The following is a 17,882-nucleotide window of genomic DNA, read 5'->3' as shown; positions in this document are numbered from 1 at the left end:
GTGGTATATTGCTATGGAAGCAAACCATATTCGTAACCACCACACTTGTAAGGGGCGACTGATGCAGACGTGTCTGATAAGGGAGATAATAACCTCATCTATACATAATGGCTATATTAAAAAAAAAGCTGTAGACACCCATGTCAATAAACGCACTTGGAAGTGGTTACTGGAGAGGGTAGGGTAGGGTAGGGTAGGGGGGGGGGGAGGTGGAGAAGGGGGTAGGGAAAGGAGGTAGAAGAAGGGGACAATAACCCTTGTATATGGCTATATTTCAAAATCTATCTTCAGACACCCATGTCAATTACCCATAAATAAAGACTATCATATATCTTGTTTATAAATTTTCACATCATCGAATAATGACCCTGAATTATTATACGTCTATTCATAAAGTATACTGTGTAAAATTATTGTATATCTATATGTATTCATAAAACATATACATGCCAAGTCCTGTGATAGCCATTGAGGCATTCAACAATAGCTTACTTCGTGGGAAATAACAAATATTGCTTGAAAGATGTGATTCTTCCAATTTGTGTAGTTCTTTGCAAAGTTTCTTTATATTTTCAAATACTGGACTTACCAATAGACTAAAAAGGTACGTGTTTTGATGCAAATTGTAACAAAATCAGCATGATAATCTTCTGACACTGCGACCGCAATAACCTTCAAGGTCGAAATGCATTTTTAAACCTGTTTAAGGTACGTGACGGATAAAAACGGATGCGTAATAAGAAAATGAAATTTTGTCGACCTTAGACTGTAATAACGAGCATTGATATATATGCTACTGAATCAAAACCTTAGTTCTCCGACAAATTTGTTTAATATATTATATATATTCAGTATCCTGAATTAAAATATCATGGACGTAACCAAGTCTAAAGTTAAAATTCAATCTCCATTCGACCCAACCAAAAATCGTCATCTCTGGACAATGTGGCGGATGAGGGTTACGGAAAGGATTGCAGATGAAGCCAACCAAATGCAACCTGTGGACTATTTAAACTTTCCATTTGGTAAATCCATATTAGACGTTCCTTTGAAACGGTATATTCGTTTGGAGTCACAAATTCTAGACAATCCTGCCGGTGTAGACTACGCTTTAACAGTTGAACAATATGTGTTTTATGGTATTCCGAGGGTTGTATTGGGTTCGTGTGACTTGAGGGGGAAAGCTACCAACGAAAATGGGCCATGTGATTCCCAGAATGAATCTGACGAAAATAACTCAGGAAAACGTGCACCTAAAATATCTACTGTTACAGATGCTGTGCCACGAACATATCTTGAACCTTCGTTATAGATCACATTGTACATTAGTTTACTGCCGGATCTTAAAATTAAAACTTCAACGTGGTTTACAAATGATACCATCTAACGATTTGAAAATAAAAACACAAATGTTTCGATTGAGTTCCAATCATAAATGTGTGTGTGTGTGTGTGTGTAGCAGTGTCACAAAATAAATTGCTCCGAGGTGGACCATACATACATAAACACCCGAGACAATCTCATTATAGACTGTTAAACACGCAATCAAAGCGTATCACAATATTTGTTCGTTGTTTATGGACTGCACAACAGTCCATAAAATGGTATCTAGTGTGAAAAAAGTATCATGTTTTTGTTAGTCACGCCTCATTATATTGTTTCAATGAACTATCAAGGGCGATAAATCATGGCCTAAAGGTATATTAATGGTAGTAATAGTACATAATGTGCGAAGTGATAAATATGTAAGATTGGAGATAAGATAATGCACTATCGGGCACGGGGACATTTTTTATACGTGAAATGGAAAATTAGTTCTGTCCAAAAGGGTAATAAAGAGGGAGAAGAAAGTGGGGAATGGCCATGCTTTCTCTTCTTCGGTTATTATTTTATTACAATTTATACATCGACCAGCATGTTTTGATTTGATTTGATTTGATTGTTTACGAACATATACACAATTTGTATATTTGCTTTCAATTTTCGTCAATGTTTAAATATCAATTACCAGCTGTTAGTCGTTTTGTTTGCTTTCTGTTATACATTTCCTTCCAAATAGGAATAAACCTTCAGTTACATAATGATTGTCCAAGTCGTTTTACTGCGACAATATAAACTTAACAAACTTCGTACATGAATATCTTTGATTAATAATCGCTGAAGCATCAATTGTAAACGTTTCAAAATAGATCAAAATAAACATTTTTTTAAATTAATTTTATTTCAAATCCAAACAGAACCTTGTAATATTCTGTAAAATGCGATAGTGAGTGACTGTCGACAAATGTTGTAGGTAGGGCGAGAATTTCCTGACCAACTTTAGGCTATGGTAATTTAGAGAATATGTAATAATTTTATTAAAATATTTACCTCAGTATCAAAAGAAGAAACTCGATTAGTTTTTGGGCTATTTAGATATTTGTTAGTATATTTGATGCCATTAGTCGATAAAACACTTTGCTTGAGGCCAAAGTACTTTGCCAGCATTCATTAAATGTTATCCGTCCACTATGTCATAATGAACTTTAAAAGCAGGTGACAAGATAAATGGGGCAATGATAATTTGATATACCAAATTAACAATATTAGATGGGAAACTTATAGAAAGGGATGTTTCTCACTTGCATACATGAGCATCGTAAACATGTTCTGTATAAAAAAAAAAAAACAATTTAAAAATAAGGATATAACATTTAATAACTTCTATTGTGAACAATGAACACCTTGTTTTTTTGAAGAAAATTTCTCATTTTCTCACAAAGATTTGACTACAATACATTTATTATTTGACCATTTTCGATTTCGAGTCTTCTTTGTAAAGCTACCATTTGAAAATAAAGGCGATTATTTTGATCAAATGCATTATAATAATTCACTCTGAGGTCGTACTCATTCTCATTTACTTATCCCTTATGGTTAGATATTGATAAGAACAAGACCATATTTTGAGTACATGTATATGAACATGCAAAGCTCTTTTTTAATTCCTTCATCTTGTTGTATGAAGATACAGGGGGTAAAAGAATCATGCAAACGTAGAAAACATATACAAAGTATATAAATAAGCCAAGCACTAATGACCCGAACCGAAAAACAGAACCCGAAATCAAAATCATTTACTTTTACCCATTTCATAGTTTCTAGATTGCAGAAATAATCACGGGATTTTAAAGGCTCCAACGCTTATAATTCAATAATTGCTCAACTTCTATAAAAATTCAAAAATAAAGCAGTATAAAGATCAAACTTGAATATTTCGAACCCAATTTATCAATTTCGCTTTGAAACATACAAGATAAAGTTGACATAAATCTTTATTAACAAACTTTGTATAATGTTATATGTATCTTGGTAACGGTTTGATAGAACATAGTCATCAATCGAAGTGAAATATTTGTATATCTGTTCTGTACATAGAGAGGTTATTGTCTATATCTTAGACATCGTCACACCTGGCTTATTTCTCAATCCTATCAGCATACACAAATATTGGTGATCACACACGTGCGTGAAGGCTCACTCAACCTTGACGTCGACGTCATTTGACAAAAGGAAACAGCGAACCAATCATCGATCGTAGATATCCTCAACACTGGAGAAATCTAAATTTAGTAACGCCACATGGCCAAATTATCAACCGTTATACCCTTTCCTTGGGATGACATAGCCGTAAGGGAAAGTAGCAAAACCTTTAATTTAGCTGGACACTCGGGAATAACTTATAAGAGGGATTTTGAAGCTAGCAGACGACTTGAAGGTAGGTTTGGAATTTTGCCTCGAATGATTTCTCTGTTTATGATAATGTCTTTGTCTATTTTGAAATAGAACTATAGTAACAGCCCTGTGCTGCCTGTTACCTTTGTGTTTAAAAATATGAATTATTATTAAGTCAAGTCTTTTGATCTGTTAACTAACATGATACAGGATTATGTGTTGAGTTTTATATATATACAATACCATTCATTCTATGAAATGAGAATAAGCTTGCTATTTGAATATTATTATTGATGTTTTGTTTAGTGACTGTTTGGTTTCTTGTCCAGTGTCGAATAAGCCGTCTGTTCAATTTGGTATCAAATACGTTTTTGTTCAATGGTCAAAAGGCTCATCATTGTTTGAATGGCGTTTTTAAGTAATAATAATTATATTTGACATGTTCTTATTGACACCAAGTAAGGACAAGTTATAGATTAAACGTGTAAAAGAAAACCGTTGTCAATAAACAGAGGACAAGAGAGGTAGTAAAAACGACTTTGTGATAGTTTCAGAAGTTAAAAATACATAACGCAGTAATTTAAAAGTAAGTTGGGTGAATTGGTACATTTTTTGACTGAGCGCCTCGTGGAAGTATACGGCATAACAAATGACAATCTGTGTTCTCTATACCAAATTATGAGAAGCAACATCTGGTATAAAGAAACATTGAATGTTTTCCTAACAGAATTCTTGAAACTTCTCATACTGTTAAAACACTAAGATATATGGATATACTACTTCTGCATTTATCAGTATGTAATAAATGCAGAAGTAGTATATCCATATATCTTAGTGTTTATTGTAATCTTCCTACTTCTATGTCTTATAAACAATATATTCTTATACTGTTCAAGTCACCATTTACATGTAAAGTACCATATGATTGTATTATACACAACACGTAATGTTAGATCTGTTGAATGACCTATAGATCTTCAGTATTGGTATGGACATGACCAATATTACGACACAGGACAGTGTAGGAGGAAGGTTAATTAAAATCTGATCTAATTAAACAGATTAATTAATACCGATAGCGAGTAATTATTAATAATTAATATCATAATGATTTGCTTTTCTTTCACCATGTCGAGGTCATTAACCTAAACTTATTATACGAAACTTTTTGTGTTTTTCTTGAGTGCCGTCCAATTAGAAGAAAAAGCTTACTCTATACCTTGCATACCATGTTTATTAATATTATCGTTAGTTTAGTGATTGTGCTTGTAACATGACATTGTCCGGAAGAGTCATATTTTTCGTAGATACTACGAGTTTTTCATTGTCACTACCGACAAGCGTTAATTCCCAACTTCCGAGTTGCTTTCAAACTGCGATTGGACATAACATTGACGAATCTTGTTGTCTGTATCTGTATTCCACATTTATATAAGGATTTTTAGGTTCAAATGGGGAATGGACAACACCATAAGTATGGTAGAACTTTTGTGTTTGCTCTTGCTTCAGTTCGCCTTCTGCTTTTCAGTATTCGTTTATCAAGGGATCGTTAACGGGAAAAGAACATTTAAAACGTGTAGATAGTTATCAATCCAAAGCAAAAAAAAAAAACCGGTTTGACTTAAATGCGTACATACGATTTATCAAAATCTGCAGTTATTAATAATCAATGCATATGATAACTGGACGTCGTATCACTGTCAGTGATTTATTGACACATTACAACCAAATGTCATGACATTTAGGTCAACGACCTACATCAACAATTAAAGTTAATCGAATTATACCCGCAGTGAAATATGAGATATAGCCATGATGCACGGGACAATTTCAATACGGGACACCCTGGGTCAGGTACTGAAAATATTAACAACAATATTACTAGGGCTATCTCTGTCGGTGAAGTGGGGCTTACATGCATGACTGAGTGAATAATGACATTGTGTATTACATTCCGATTGGTGTTGTGGTATTCAAATGCACGGAAACTACCGAGTCAGGTACGGCAATAAAAATATTGCTTTAACATTTCACTCGGTGTTGCAGTCATTCAAATTCAAGAAACCCACCGACACGGGTACAGCAAAAACAATATTGCTTTAACATTTCATTTAGTGTTGCAATCATTTGAATGTACGAAATCTATCAAGTCTGATACAACAATAACTATATTGCTTTTACATTCCAATCTGTATTGCGGTCATATAAATGTACGAAACCTACCGATACCTACAGATACGACAATAGCTATATGACTATAGAGTTTTTCCGTGTCAAGGTAATACTGTAACAATATGTGAACTGTTCTGTGACCCATAGCAAATAATACCAATTAAGATATATATATAATTAATACCGTTTGGTTATTCATTGATTATTTAGTTGATGTATTAGTTAACTCGACCATATTCTTGTTATGTTTTGATTTGTTTTGACCCTTTGCCAACATATTGTTTGGTATTTGCAATTATGGATTTAACTTTTGTCCCTAATAATCGGTCGATATGAGGACATAGGGTCGAACAATATCATCTACGGTATTCAACCATTTAGAATTAATTGACGTTACCGATGTTGCTAAATTATATACATGAATATTCAGATGAATATATATGAATTATATTAACACCAAAATTCTAATCTGTGCCGCCATTTCCAATGCCTATTTCGATAGTCATTTCATGTTCCACGTGTCCAATGGGTGACTATTTGCAAGTGACAAGGAAAATCGACATGACACGACTCTAAGATACAGTTCCGACCTGTCAGTATGAAATCTCAGATAAGAAAAATTCCTTGTTATTCAGAGCGAACGGTGCATTTTAAACGAGTTAAATGAAGGACCTTGATAAAGGACCACGAGCTCGTAACCAATTAAGCCCCTCTATTTACTCCTTGATCAGGTCTTTTACTTTTTCAGAACTTACATTCGGCGTATGATATTCTCATGGAAAAATATAATGCATAATGCTTAACGCATAAAACAAAATATGAAATAAAACAGTATGTGAATCAAATATCAAATCATGTCACACGGACAATATACATAATGCATAAACATGATATTATATATATTAATATTGGAGGTAGAATATAACAACAGGTGCATTATGACATCTGATAAGAGATCTTATCTATATACAGTAGAATAAGATTCAGTTGATAAAATGTAGATTCGTCTAATTTAAACAACCGTATGAAAAATGGACGAAAATAATAATGACTCACGTTAAAGGGTTGTAAAGAGGTTTTCTAAATTTTACGTGTGTCTTGGGGGACACTGAAACACATCAAATTGTACGATTTTAAATTTCGTAATCATACACTTATTTTTAGTGGAATTGCAGGAACCACAGACGTCTAATTAAAAATTGGAATGGTGCAAATTGATTCTATTAGTATCCCCGATACACATAATATTTTTTAGAAAACCTCTTTATAATCTCTTTAACTGTTTAGATGACTTGTTAGGCAATTTACCCAAGAAAAAAGATAAAGGACAAAGCGAAAAAGACACACACAATGGAAATAAAACTCGATATTATCTTTATAAGGTCCTCGTATTACATGAATCCTTTCAGGACATATTAATTGCGTGTATATAAATTATGGTAATATATATTTATGCCTATCAACTCCACACAATATGTCAGGAAGTCAGTAGACGGTGAAAGGATATCCATCCTCTCTTTCCTACTGCCTTTTAAATTATCTTAATATATCGTTCATTCAAGCATAGAAAGTTGATATCAATGATCGGTCAACCACGGAAGATAAAATTAAAATCGTCGCCATCTCAACCGTGGCAATGTTGCCATGACATAGTTTAGAGAGGGACAACTGAAATTTAATGCGAGTTTGATGACTTTTGTTGGTTTAAGTTTGAATAGATTTAGGCGTTATGCAACTTCTTATTTCAAACGTTGACAATGGCTCGTCCCATATTTCATTGATTTTAATACATTTGAAGTGGTTCCAATCTGCGGTCACCTTTGTTAACCCTATAAGGTCCATCAGTGATACATCGTGATTTATGTGTTTAAGATGTCCCATCCTTGGTAAGAAGCAGGTGAATCAACTACACCTCGTCTTGAGATAACACAACTGAAGGATAATATGTACGTAAATATGAAGAAATTGAAATCAAAAAGGTGTGGGATTTTATGTTTGTTTTGTAACAGCAACACAATACATAGTTAGATTATTATCACCCACTGCAGTTTTTCTGTATAACCAGTTATTTGTTTTAAAACTTGCAAATAATTCCACCTTTGGTCATCAAAACGTAAAACCAGTCACCGATCACGTCGATTTATGAATTAATATTTATGTAAGTAACACCTGATGACATTCTGCATTTGGGATTTTCAACTCGACAACGCTTTCACATATTTATTTGGTATATTTGCCATTCGCAAATTCATGATTAATTCAGTCGGAACAGTGGCGTTTCTAGGAAACATTAGGTTAGGGGGCGAGAAGGGGGCCACCAAATTTTCCAATGGGGCAACAGACCATTCTTTCACTATGCAAAATGATAAAGAAATTGAAACGCCACTGGTCGGTAACAATTGGATTGGAATGTGGCTACAATCCCCTCATGACTTTAAGTAGTTAAAGATTCAGACCAGTATTTGGATGCGTAGATGATAAAGCTCCATAAATCTAATGCTTTTTGAATAGTCAGTGTAAATCCGGATTAGGATTTAAGAAGGATTTAGAGTACATAACCTTAGACGTGTCCTTATCAGTATTTTTTTGTGTAAGCTGTTTGAACTGTAGATCAGGTCATGGTTAATATGTGACAACCAGAAAATCTAGAAATAACCCTTTTAAATTAGGAGATAAATTTATCATAATAGCAATCTCTTGGCTCATTTTCAAACGTTGGGTTCAAACTTAAACGTAGTTTGCACTGTAGAGCTTGAGGTGAAAAGTGTGGGAAATGAGATTTAAAAATTTGGGTTATACGGGTACATTATATGCTCATTGGCCATATATATTCTCATCAAGATATGAAAAGAGTTCTTTTACATAGGTTAGATCGCATCAAAGGCAACTAAATGAGGCTAAAATATTTAGTGGCATAATCTGAGATTGAAATATCAAGCCTGCTAATGTGGAAATAAGGCCAAAATAAAAAACCAAGGCCTCAGAGACTGGCTGGCAGACTGGCTACATTTAAGCACTTTCTATCACGAACTTGCTACCAAACATGTATATTTAATAACAAATCACACTTTACAATTCCAATAGAGTAGAAATATGGAAATATTAAGTTGGTTTTCATCATCTTTCGCCTCAAAGCTTTCAAATTGTTGCAAGATCCTGTTAACTAGTCTTCTTCAATCAAATATGTTTGGTTTTAATTTCCTCTGTAAATCCTGTAACGATCATCCGTTCGGTTCCAACTTGCTATAGATACTATATACTCGCATGCTAAATGGTTTGTAAATAAACGACGCTTAGCACGATTTAGTTGATATATTTCTATGAAACTGTCTTACTTGTTATTGCAATTAACCTGTTTAAAATACAACAAAGAAAACTATTCACTATTCACTTCAATATTATTTACCCCTGTATGTAGGACCGATACCAGTTTACCAATTTATTTTCAGCCCATAATCATCTACATGTAAATAACAAAGAGTATGATATCAACCTTACGTGATGTCAATAATGGTCAATATCAACTGTGGATCAGATAAAGTTCATTTCATCCAGTATCTGCCTGTTACGTCGACACCTACTCTGATAAATTATATTACTAACAAAACATCCGTTTTAATACTGTTTAGGATTAAGATTCGAACCGGAATCGGGATAAGCCGAGTAGTTTAAATGTAAACAGTTCAACAATACATCGTGAGTAATCAACAGAGGTAATTGATAGGTTTGTTTATTCGTTATGATATATAAATTCTTGCACATAAAATGTCATCTAGTTCAGGTTAACCTCTCAGGATATCATATATACTATTATTTTAATACGAAAATTGGTATAAATTTTGTGTGATAACAAAGTGTCATATCAATTGTTCAGTTGATAATAGTGTGTGATCTAAGGGAAACATTAACGTGCTTAGAAGGAATATCAATGGGTAAGTTATATAATTTAATGAATTGATAATGATGTGTGTTACTGCCCTAGTGTTGCTCTTGATCCACAGAACTAGAAAAATGCGATGACTCCAGATGCTTAACGTTATTATAATGCTTCACACGTTCAGTGCACCACACACATCTAAGGCTTGAGGAGTCTTGACTAAGATATGCTTAATCATGTCAGACCTTATGTTAAGGATGGATTTTGTTGAACTTGACCGAGGAAAGCATTGAAGTCCTAAGACGTCTAGTTGACCCACGATATATGATGAGGATTACAATTCAGGAAATGCCCATCTTTTCGGAACACTATTTGGCTATTTTCACCATCATGTAAAATATCCCCAGTTCATTGCATTTTTAGCCAGGAAAGGACGCAAAAACTCTTAATCATTTTTATTTAATAATCTAAATTAATAGCTAGTTTTACCCCCTCTAACTACAACCTGGTGTATAGACTTCATTCCAAATCACGTATTATTAAGTTTGAAAATCACGATTTCTTTCGTTAGATTTTTAAACTAATATTTATTCAATAACCTGATCATTTTACATCGTTACCGACTTCATGAACACGTATTGTTGATTTTCAAAATAATGTTATGTGTATGAGCCGATCTAATAATTTCATAACGAACGACATCATTGCCAACTCCACCCATGTTTGGTTTCAACAGCCTTGACTTATTAATTAACTAAGTGTTCTAATCAAATATTATTGGTTATACAAGATTTGATCACTTATATAATTATGATAGTACATTTAGATCTCGAAATTTCAACACGAATGTCAATCGTATTATCAAATATCTTTAAAGATGGGTTCCCTTATTTTCATTTATGAAATTTATTTTGCTTCAGATAAGTATCCCACCTAGGGGCACCAGTAAAACATGACATCATTCGCAAACGGTCGCTAACAAAAGTACAGGTCTGTTTTTAGATTTTCATAGTTTATTGTATGTAATCAAAATAGGTACACTACTGCGTTCAATCTACTAATAAAGAACCGCTAGATCTGCCACACTGCAATGTTAACAACATTACATTTGAACAATCACCTTTTCTTTGAATAATAATATCAACTCAAATGTTGTCTTGGATTATGAAAATGTAACAAATGAAAAAACTATTATTTGGAACTAAATGTTTAAAACATGTTTGGAAGATTTTGGTGTTAAATTACTAGGGCTCACTGTGGTTGCTTTTTGCCCAATATTTCGTGAATCCAATCCCGACTGAGTAGTACAGTTGACCTAAAGACCTAGTGAGATAGAAATCTTCAAAATCAAACTGCTTTTAAAATATAATGTCTCTTTCAAGGCCACTGTGGATGTATAATGGACAATATTTAAATGTTAAAACTAAATCGAACCAATTGCTATTAACCTAACAAGGGTTATATAAATATAATAGGTATAAGACAGTCAACAAATAAAATAATTGCACTGAATAACCACGAAACGATCACCTGTAACACTCAGTCAACCTTACCAAGTTTAATAGAGAGAGGAAATGAACCGACAAATTCTAGCCAATCATTGATTGTTAACAGTGATGTTTACCAATAAATTAATGACTTTTTGGCGATAGTTTTCCGTTTTCACAGGTATAAAAACATGTACTTTTTTGTGATGAGTGAAAGTAATCTAACCAAGTGGATCTAGTAAACCTGAAGGATTTCTTCACAAATGTAAGGTTTGTGAATATATTGATATCAGGGGCCATATTCCCCAAAACTTAACTTAAATAAAATCCAGATTTTAAGAAATACAGTAATCTGATTGGATAACAAAACAAATTTTAAAATCAATTTTTGTGATTGACCAATCAGATGACTGGAACACTACAATCATCTTAAGTTAGGTTTGAGAGAATAAGGCCCCCGGTCAGTCGTTAAAAACTTTAAATAGCACCGAAATTATAGAATAGAATAGAATAGAATAGAATAGAATTTGAATAAAGGTACAAAATAATAGAATAGAATAGAATAAAGAAAGAATAGAATAGAATAGAATAGAATAGAATAGAATAGAATAGAATAGAATAGAATAGAATTTGAATAAAGGTACAAAAAGGTGAAAATAATATTAATAGAATAGTACCGATATTGTTGCATAGAATAGAATTTAGCATATACCGCATATGATCAGAAGGGATGGTTATGTTGACATAACCTGTCAGGTCGCAGAGAAATATAATGTAACTTTAACCGATATTTTGATGTTTTTTTGTGGTTGTTAAATATCGTAGTTACAACAGGATGTGCATATGTGGGCTAAGTCCTTAAGAAGCCAGCTTCTATCATTTCAATTCATGTTATTATTTGATTTACCAAGATCTTGACACATATTTCTTTGCATGTTGCAATTAGATTATTTTTTCTTATATTTACCTTATGAATTATTACGGAGGCAAATAATAGTAATTGAACAAGTTCTCGCGTCAACGAGTTTTCTAACACAATACGATATCTAATTGTCAAATTTTCAAATTAGTCGATCATCATATTGTGTTCAAATCTTTTTTCTTGGTAAATCCATTATATTTCGTCCTACTTCAAATAGGCTATACTCGGTGTACAATATTTAGTTCACAACCCAACCCTCTTAGCAAATTTAGACATTAACTCAGCCCTATTGTCATCTAATTGTATTCTAGACTGCAATAAACTTCATTTCGTACAAGATGGATACAACAAAGCCTTTGTAATAAAGCCTCTCATAAGATGAAGATGGGGCTATAAGTCTTCTGTGTGGTTTTAACTAACATGGGATAAGGAGAGTTAGGCATTTCAGAGATAAGTCATAAACCGCTAACTCTGGTAGTATGTTTCCAATACGTAGGATAGGTAGGCGTATTCTTAACTTTGTTATGGTGTGATGGACATAGGATACAATTTCTAGGAAAAATTTCACTTCTAAACGAAAAAAAATATCAGATTTTGGATACATAGTAATGTGATTAGTAAAATAAACTCAAGCTAAAATGGATTAATGATTGAACAAGATGCAAATCTTAGTGAAAAACTCGGTTGCAGTTCTGAGGGCTTTGTAGGTGAATAATTGGTAAGAAAATAATAACCGCCATAGGTACAGGTATTTCTTGGAAAATATCTATTATTAATTATTATTCTTCATTAGATGCACAATAATTTATGAGCTCAAGGGAGAAAGTCTATTTTATCTCAATTTATCTTTTCAGAGCGCCAACGATTCCGAGTGAATAAGAAAACTGGTTATAGACCTCCACCACACGTTGTTCCATCACCACACCGAATAGTTCCAGATTCATTTAGAATGCCACAAAAACCGCGAAGCTTCTCCCCTGACAGAAAGGCGCAACACCCGCCTAACGCCAACAAAAAACACAGATCACCAACAAGGTATCGTTCGCCAGAGAGAAGGATCACTCACAAGACACCACAGACTACCACTGCTGCTCCGTCACATACGCCAAAGCAACTACCTTCACCACCAAAGGCAAAACAGACCCGTGAAACCTTATATCCCACACTTTCTGCTTTCTACCATCAACAGAATCTCGATTATTCTCCGCCAGAACCAACAGCAGATTATCCACACACAGATGATTTACCAATAAACAATTTCTACCCAAATCTGAACATACAGGTGCCCAGTGAAAATGTTTTTGACAATCGTACAGTGGTTAGTGTAGCTGACAATACTCTAGTTGATAATCAAAGTTGTGAAACGTATCCTACTAATATGAACATCAATGTCTCCGAAACGAAAGTGCTCAATGACAAACGTGTGGATCTCAATGAATCTATTGTGGAGAATGAACATCGCATTTCGGATTTCCAAGTTGAACCAAGTGCACCGCCAATTTATTTGATTGTTCCCGAAGAACAAGAACCGCAAATATGCATGTCCGGTGAAGATCTCGTTCGACCAAACAGAAACAGTTTTCAGAAAAAATGCGACGCAAGTAAATTTATTGATGAGAATACACCAACTATAAAATTCGTTGATCAAAGAGCCCCGATTAAGATGTCATATGCGGATAGAATGTCTGAGTTCGATATTGATAATCCACCGAAATCGAAGGCCGAATTCGCTCAATGGATGACATGGAGAAAGCAAGTTAATCGTCACATGGCCTCCATGATTCTCATCAAACAAGGTAAAGACGTTTATGTAGCACCATCAGAAATCAACAGAAAGCCTTTAGCGAAAACTACGATGAAATCTGTGATCGACAATTCGAAGGATAAAGGGAAGATTACCTCTCTCGGAGGCAAACCGTATGTTATGTATGGAATACCTCGTGCTAAAATTACTGGATGAAGATTGCCATATTGTGTCCAAAATTGATTGAATATGCTTATAGGCGTCTTATAACTAGTCCAAATGGATGACAATATTAATGCAAAGGGAATTCTATATTTTTAGAGCCAATTGGTATTCTTGCAAAATTACAATATGGGACCTATTTTGTTTACGTTATTTATGCGTATTTTATTGTGTTATTTATTTCATTAGTGGTTATAGATGCTGTTACATATGCTATGGGAAATCTACTGCACTATATTTGTAGCTTTCTAGTGCATTTTATTTCTAACGTGCTCAAAATGCGCAGTACAAACGTTAATCAATTTTGTGGACTCATGGTGAGTGCTTTGTGTTTTAACTTGTTTGTCTCGCAAAGCCTTCTATTGGCTATATCAGACAAGTATTGGATATACCAGAAATTATTTGGATACACTAGCTGGCGATTGGCTCTACCAGCATCCGAGCGGATAAACCAAACATTGACTGGATAAACCATCCAAATACTGAACATACCAAACTTGTTAGATATACCAGATTTAGTTTTTTTACACTAGCTCGCGATTGGCTAAATCAGATACTACTGTATTGCATGTACATTGTAGTTGTTTTCTTTCTTGTACTGGTTAACGATGATTGTTCTATTATTGTATGGTTGGTAGATTTTTAGTGCTAATATTTTATACTATTATTTAATAAAACTGTATTAAAAATTGTTGTTTTAAATGACAAAATGGAGACGTACGTAGATAGTGAACGTACCCAATACAGTTGGAATTCGAAAAGTTAATGCTAATGTTCTAGCAAGATATCCCTCAATGCACAGGTCTTGCGATCCTTGCCTTAGGATATCCTAGAAACCGTGTTAAGAATTAAGACCCTGGGACATCGTAGCGCTTAGATCATTTCGAGAAAATGCGTCTGGACTCTTAAGAATAACGTCAAGGAGAGGGTCCTTTATTAGTGCAGATAGTACTATGTAAAATGGATTTCTATTGACCAGTGCATAATTGAAAACTTGTTTCCATCTGAAACGACTGTCATTATCAATAACAATGGAACCCATTTACTATTCTATTACTATTAGGCCTAACCACGTTCAAGAGATCGTTTTTATATACCAGCAAACTGATACTAAACGATACGTATATGCTTTAGGTCTTATATAATTCGTAATGAATAAAGAAGACCGTTTCAGTATCTTATTGACTATCGAATGTCATCTGTCAAAGCCATCGTCGTTTATTTGTACCACTATACATCAATATTTTTACCATTGATATCAAGACAACACCCTAAATATGGGCGGAACGGTTTTTCGGGGGAACAAAGCCAAGCGTATTCATCCATGCTATTACGTCATAAGGCAGTCAATAAAACTGAGGTTTATTAAGAAGTCACTGACCCTATTTAATAGTTTTTCAAATATCTTTCAATCTATAAGGCTAATTATTATTTACCCATTTCTGATTGACGAGTCAACTTTATTACACGTTACGTGATTTTGTTGACAATTTCGAGTGACTCTCGGGGTTTATTAGATCGCAAGAGGGCTGGTCAATGATATTGATACAGTTGACATTAGTGGCAAGTAAATTTGCCGAATCCCTACCCCTCAAGGATCACAAGTCATCGGTGGCTTTCTACTTGGAGCATTGTTGAGGTTTACCACCGAATCTCCTTATTTGTGTAAACACTATTTATAAATCTAAATCTAGTAAAATTTATCAATTCCTTCCCTTAAGTAGCGTTCAAAGGGAGGCCATAACTCCCCACCACCTCCACTGTCAACATTTGTTATCATTTTACATAGTGAAAGTATGTCATGATCACCAAATTCATCTATAACCCTTAAGCAATTTTCACGAAGCATTGCTCACAGATCGAGCATGAGATCGTTCTTGTAGTTCAATTTCCTATATATAAAACTGTAAGAATACATAAAAAAAAACTTAAATCTCTTAAAACTGAAGCTGCTTGAACAAAAAAGGGAAAGAATCACATTGATCGGACTACAGACCACATATAGGCTAAAAAGATTTTTTTTTAAAATGACATTCACAGAGGTATCCAATTACTAAAACAAACTATGTAGCTGGTCGGATTCGTCTCTCTTGCCTTTTTATTTCCAAAATTCAGTTAAATTCAGTATTTGATCCAATCCTAAAAGACTGCTCTTTTAAAAACACATGTACCTAAAAATCCCGAGATGTAATTTAGTTGTGGTCTTAATTGTGAATACTCATTTACGTACCTTTGAATTATTATATTAACGATAAGCGTCAAATTCAATGAACGTTCTATACAAAGATGTCTAACCGTACAATCCAATAATCACGTGATTAACTGTAAACAACCTTTAGATACTAAAAAACCTCACCTGGTAAACTTGTATTTCCTTTTTTTTCAACAATTTTCTATTTTTGAGGATATGAAATTATGAAAATTGCAATTTTAGGAGCTACAGGACCTACAGGCCAAGCCTTGCTGAAACGTGCTTTAGATGCAGGACATAATGTCGTAGCGTTAGTAAGGAATCCAGATGGTATATCAACTAAGCATGACAATCTTCAGGTATGCTATTCAATTCATTTCTTTATTCCTTTACGTCAATGGCCCATCAAATACTTTATATTATTTCTGCCAAGGAACTGAATCTCTTAACTATACAAGATATTAAAATAAGATATCTCTGTGATTGAAAGACACTTGAAGACCAGTTCCTATCTTGCTTCTTACGTCTGTATCGGATGAAGATTAGTGGCCAACAGTCGACCCTGAATTTATTTGGGAACCGGTGTGGGACCGTAGCTGATGTCAGTTTGGAGCCGCTTTTTCCTATGATACAGGTCAAAAAAAGGAAGGAGGGGTTGAACGAAATACTTCTATATCATTTCGAAAATTAGGAAAAAGAACCTATCTAGACAATATAGATTAGTAAGACATAGCATCACCTATACTTGAGGGCCTAATACTGTATCAGGTAGCTAATATAGCTAATATTGAATAGCAGACGAAACTTACACTCATACGCTTCATATCCTATTGGTATATATACTAATATACAGGTATATAGGCTTACTATAGATAGTAACATGATACAGCAGTTTTATCAATGATTGATGAATCGGCGATTTATCATCGTGCTGTCAGACCAAGTAGCTTTATCACCTGGTTAGTTAGTCCTAATTTTAACCAAGGGTCCAAAACATTCACTACATGAGCTTATTCTCGATTATGGAGCAAAGATCGTGAGAAAGGGTTACTTTTAGAACGAAGTTCAATGTGATGCAATCATATACATGCATAAGTATGTCAACTCAGTTTCTCTAATCAATATCGTATCCTTATCCCATTTTCTGTCATGTAGAGGTAGAATAAGTTTCAAAGGGCTGTACCGTGTCTAAACCTTTCTTGGTGAGTTGAAAGGCAAGTAATCCTCGTACTGATACAATTGCAAACGTTTTCAGCTACCCAAATATATAGAGGCTTAGTAGAAAAACAACAAGACAAAATATGGGAAAAAGGTGATAAAAAAGCTCTCCACCCCTTCCCCCTTTTAAGCGATTACAAATGTTTGCTCTACACCACCCCCCTTTCCAGCAATTAAAAAGGTCTGCTTTACACCCCCTCTCCTCTCCCACTTTTCAACGATTAAAAATGTGTTCTCTAAATGAACTATTTTTTAGATAAGATACTTTGTATTTAAGGTGGAGAAAACAGACATATCAAAGGAAGATACGATGGTTACAGCGCGGAGAATGCGAT

The 17,882-nt window shown here is 34.0% G+C and overlaps 2 protein-coding genes across 2 annotated transcripts in view; both read left to right on the top strand.

The window, feature by feature from the left end:
* Positions 1-3,621: 3,621 nt before the first annotated feature.
* LOTGIDRAFT_239557 (hypothetical protein) lies at positions 3,622-14,827 on the top strand (the record flags this gene model as incomplete). The annotated part of the gene is made up of 2 exons (XM_009058107.1): positions 3,622-3,757; positions 13,027-14,827. 2 exons carry the CDS (start codon positions 3,622-3,624, stop codon positions 14,130-14,132), a joined length of 1,242 nt encoding a protein of 413 aa, XP_009056355.1. The 3' UTR covers positions 14,133-14,827.
* Positions 14,828-16,553: 1,726 nt separating this feature from the next.
* The window catches only part of LOTGIDRAFT_145414 (hypothetical protein), a gene marked incomplete at both ends in the record, with an annotated part of 3,865 nt that continues 2,536 nt past the window's right edge, over positions 16,554-17,882 (top strand). Inside the window, one exon of the mRNA XM_009058106.1 lies at positions 16,554-16,688. Within this exon, the coding sequence (XP_009056354.1) occupies positions 16,554-16,688 (135 nt within the window). The remainder of the gene's footprint in view (positions 16,689-17,882) is intronic.

The sequence above is a fragment of the Lottia gigantea genome (assembly GCF_000327385.1).
Source record: "Lottia gigantea unplaced genomic scaffold LOTGIsca_320, whole genome shotgun sequence".
Taxonomy (NCBI): domain Eukaryota; kingdom Metazoa; phylum Mollusca; class Gastropoda; family Lottiidae; genus Lottia; species Lottia gigantea.
Note: the sequence above shows the minus strand (reverse complement) of the source record. Positions and strands in the feature narration are given on the sequence as shown.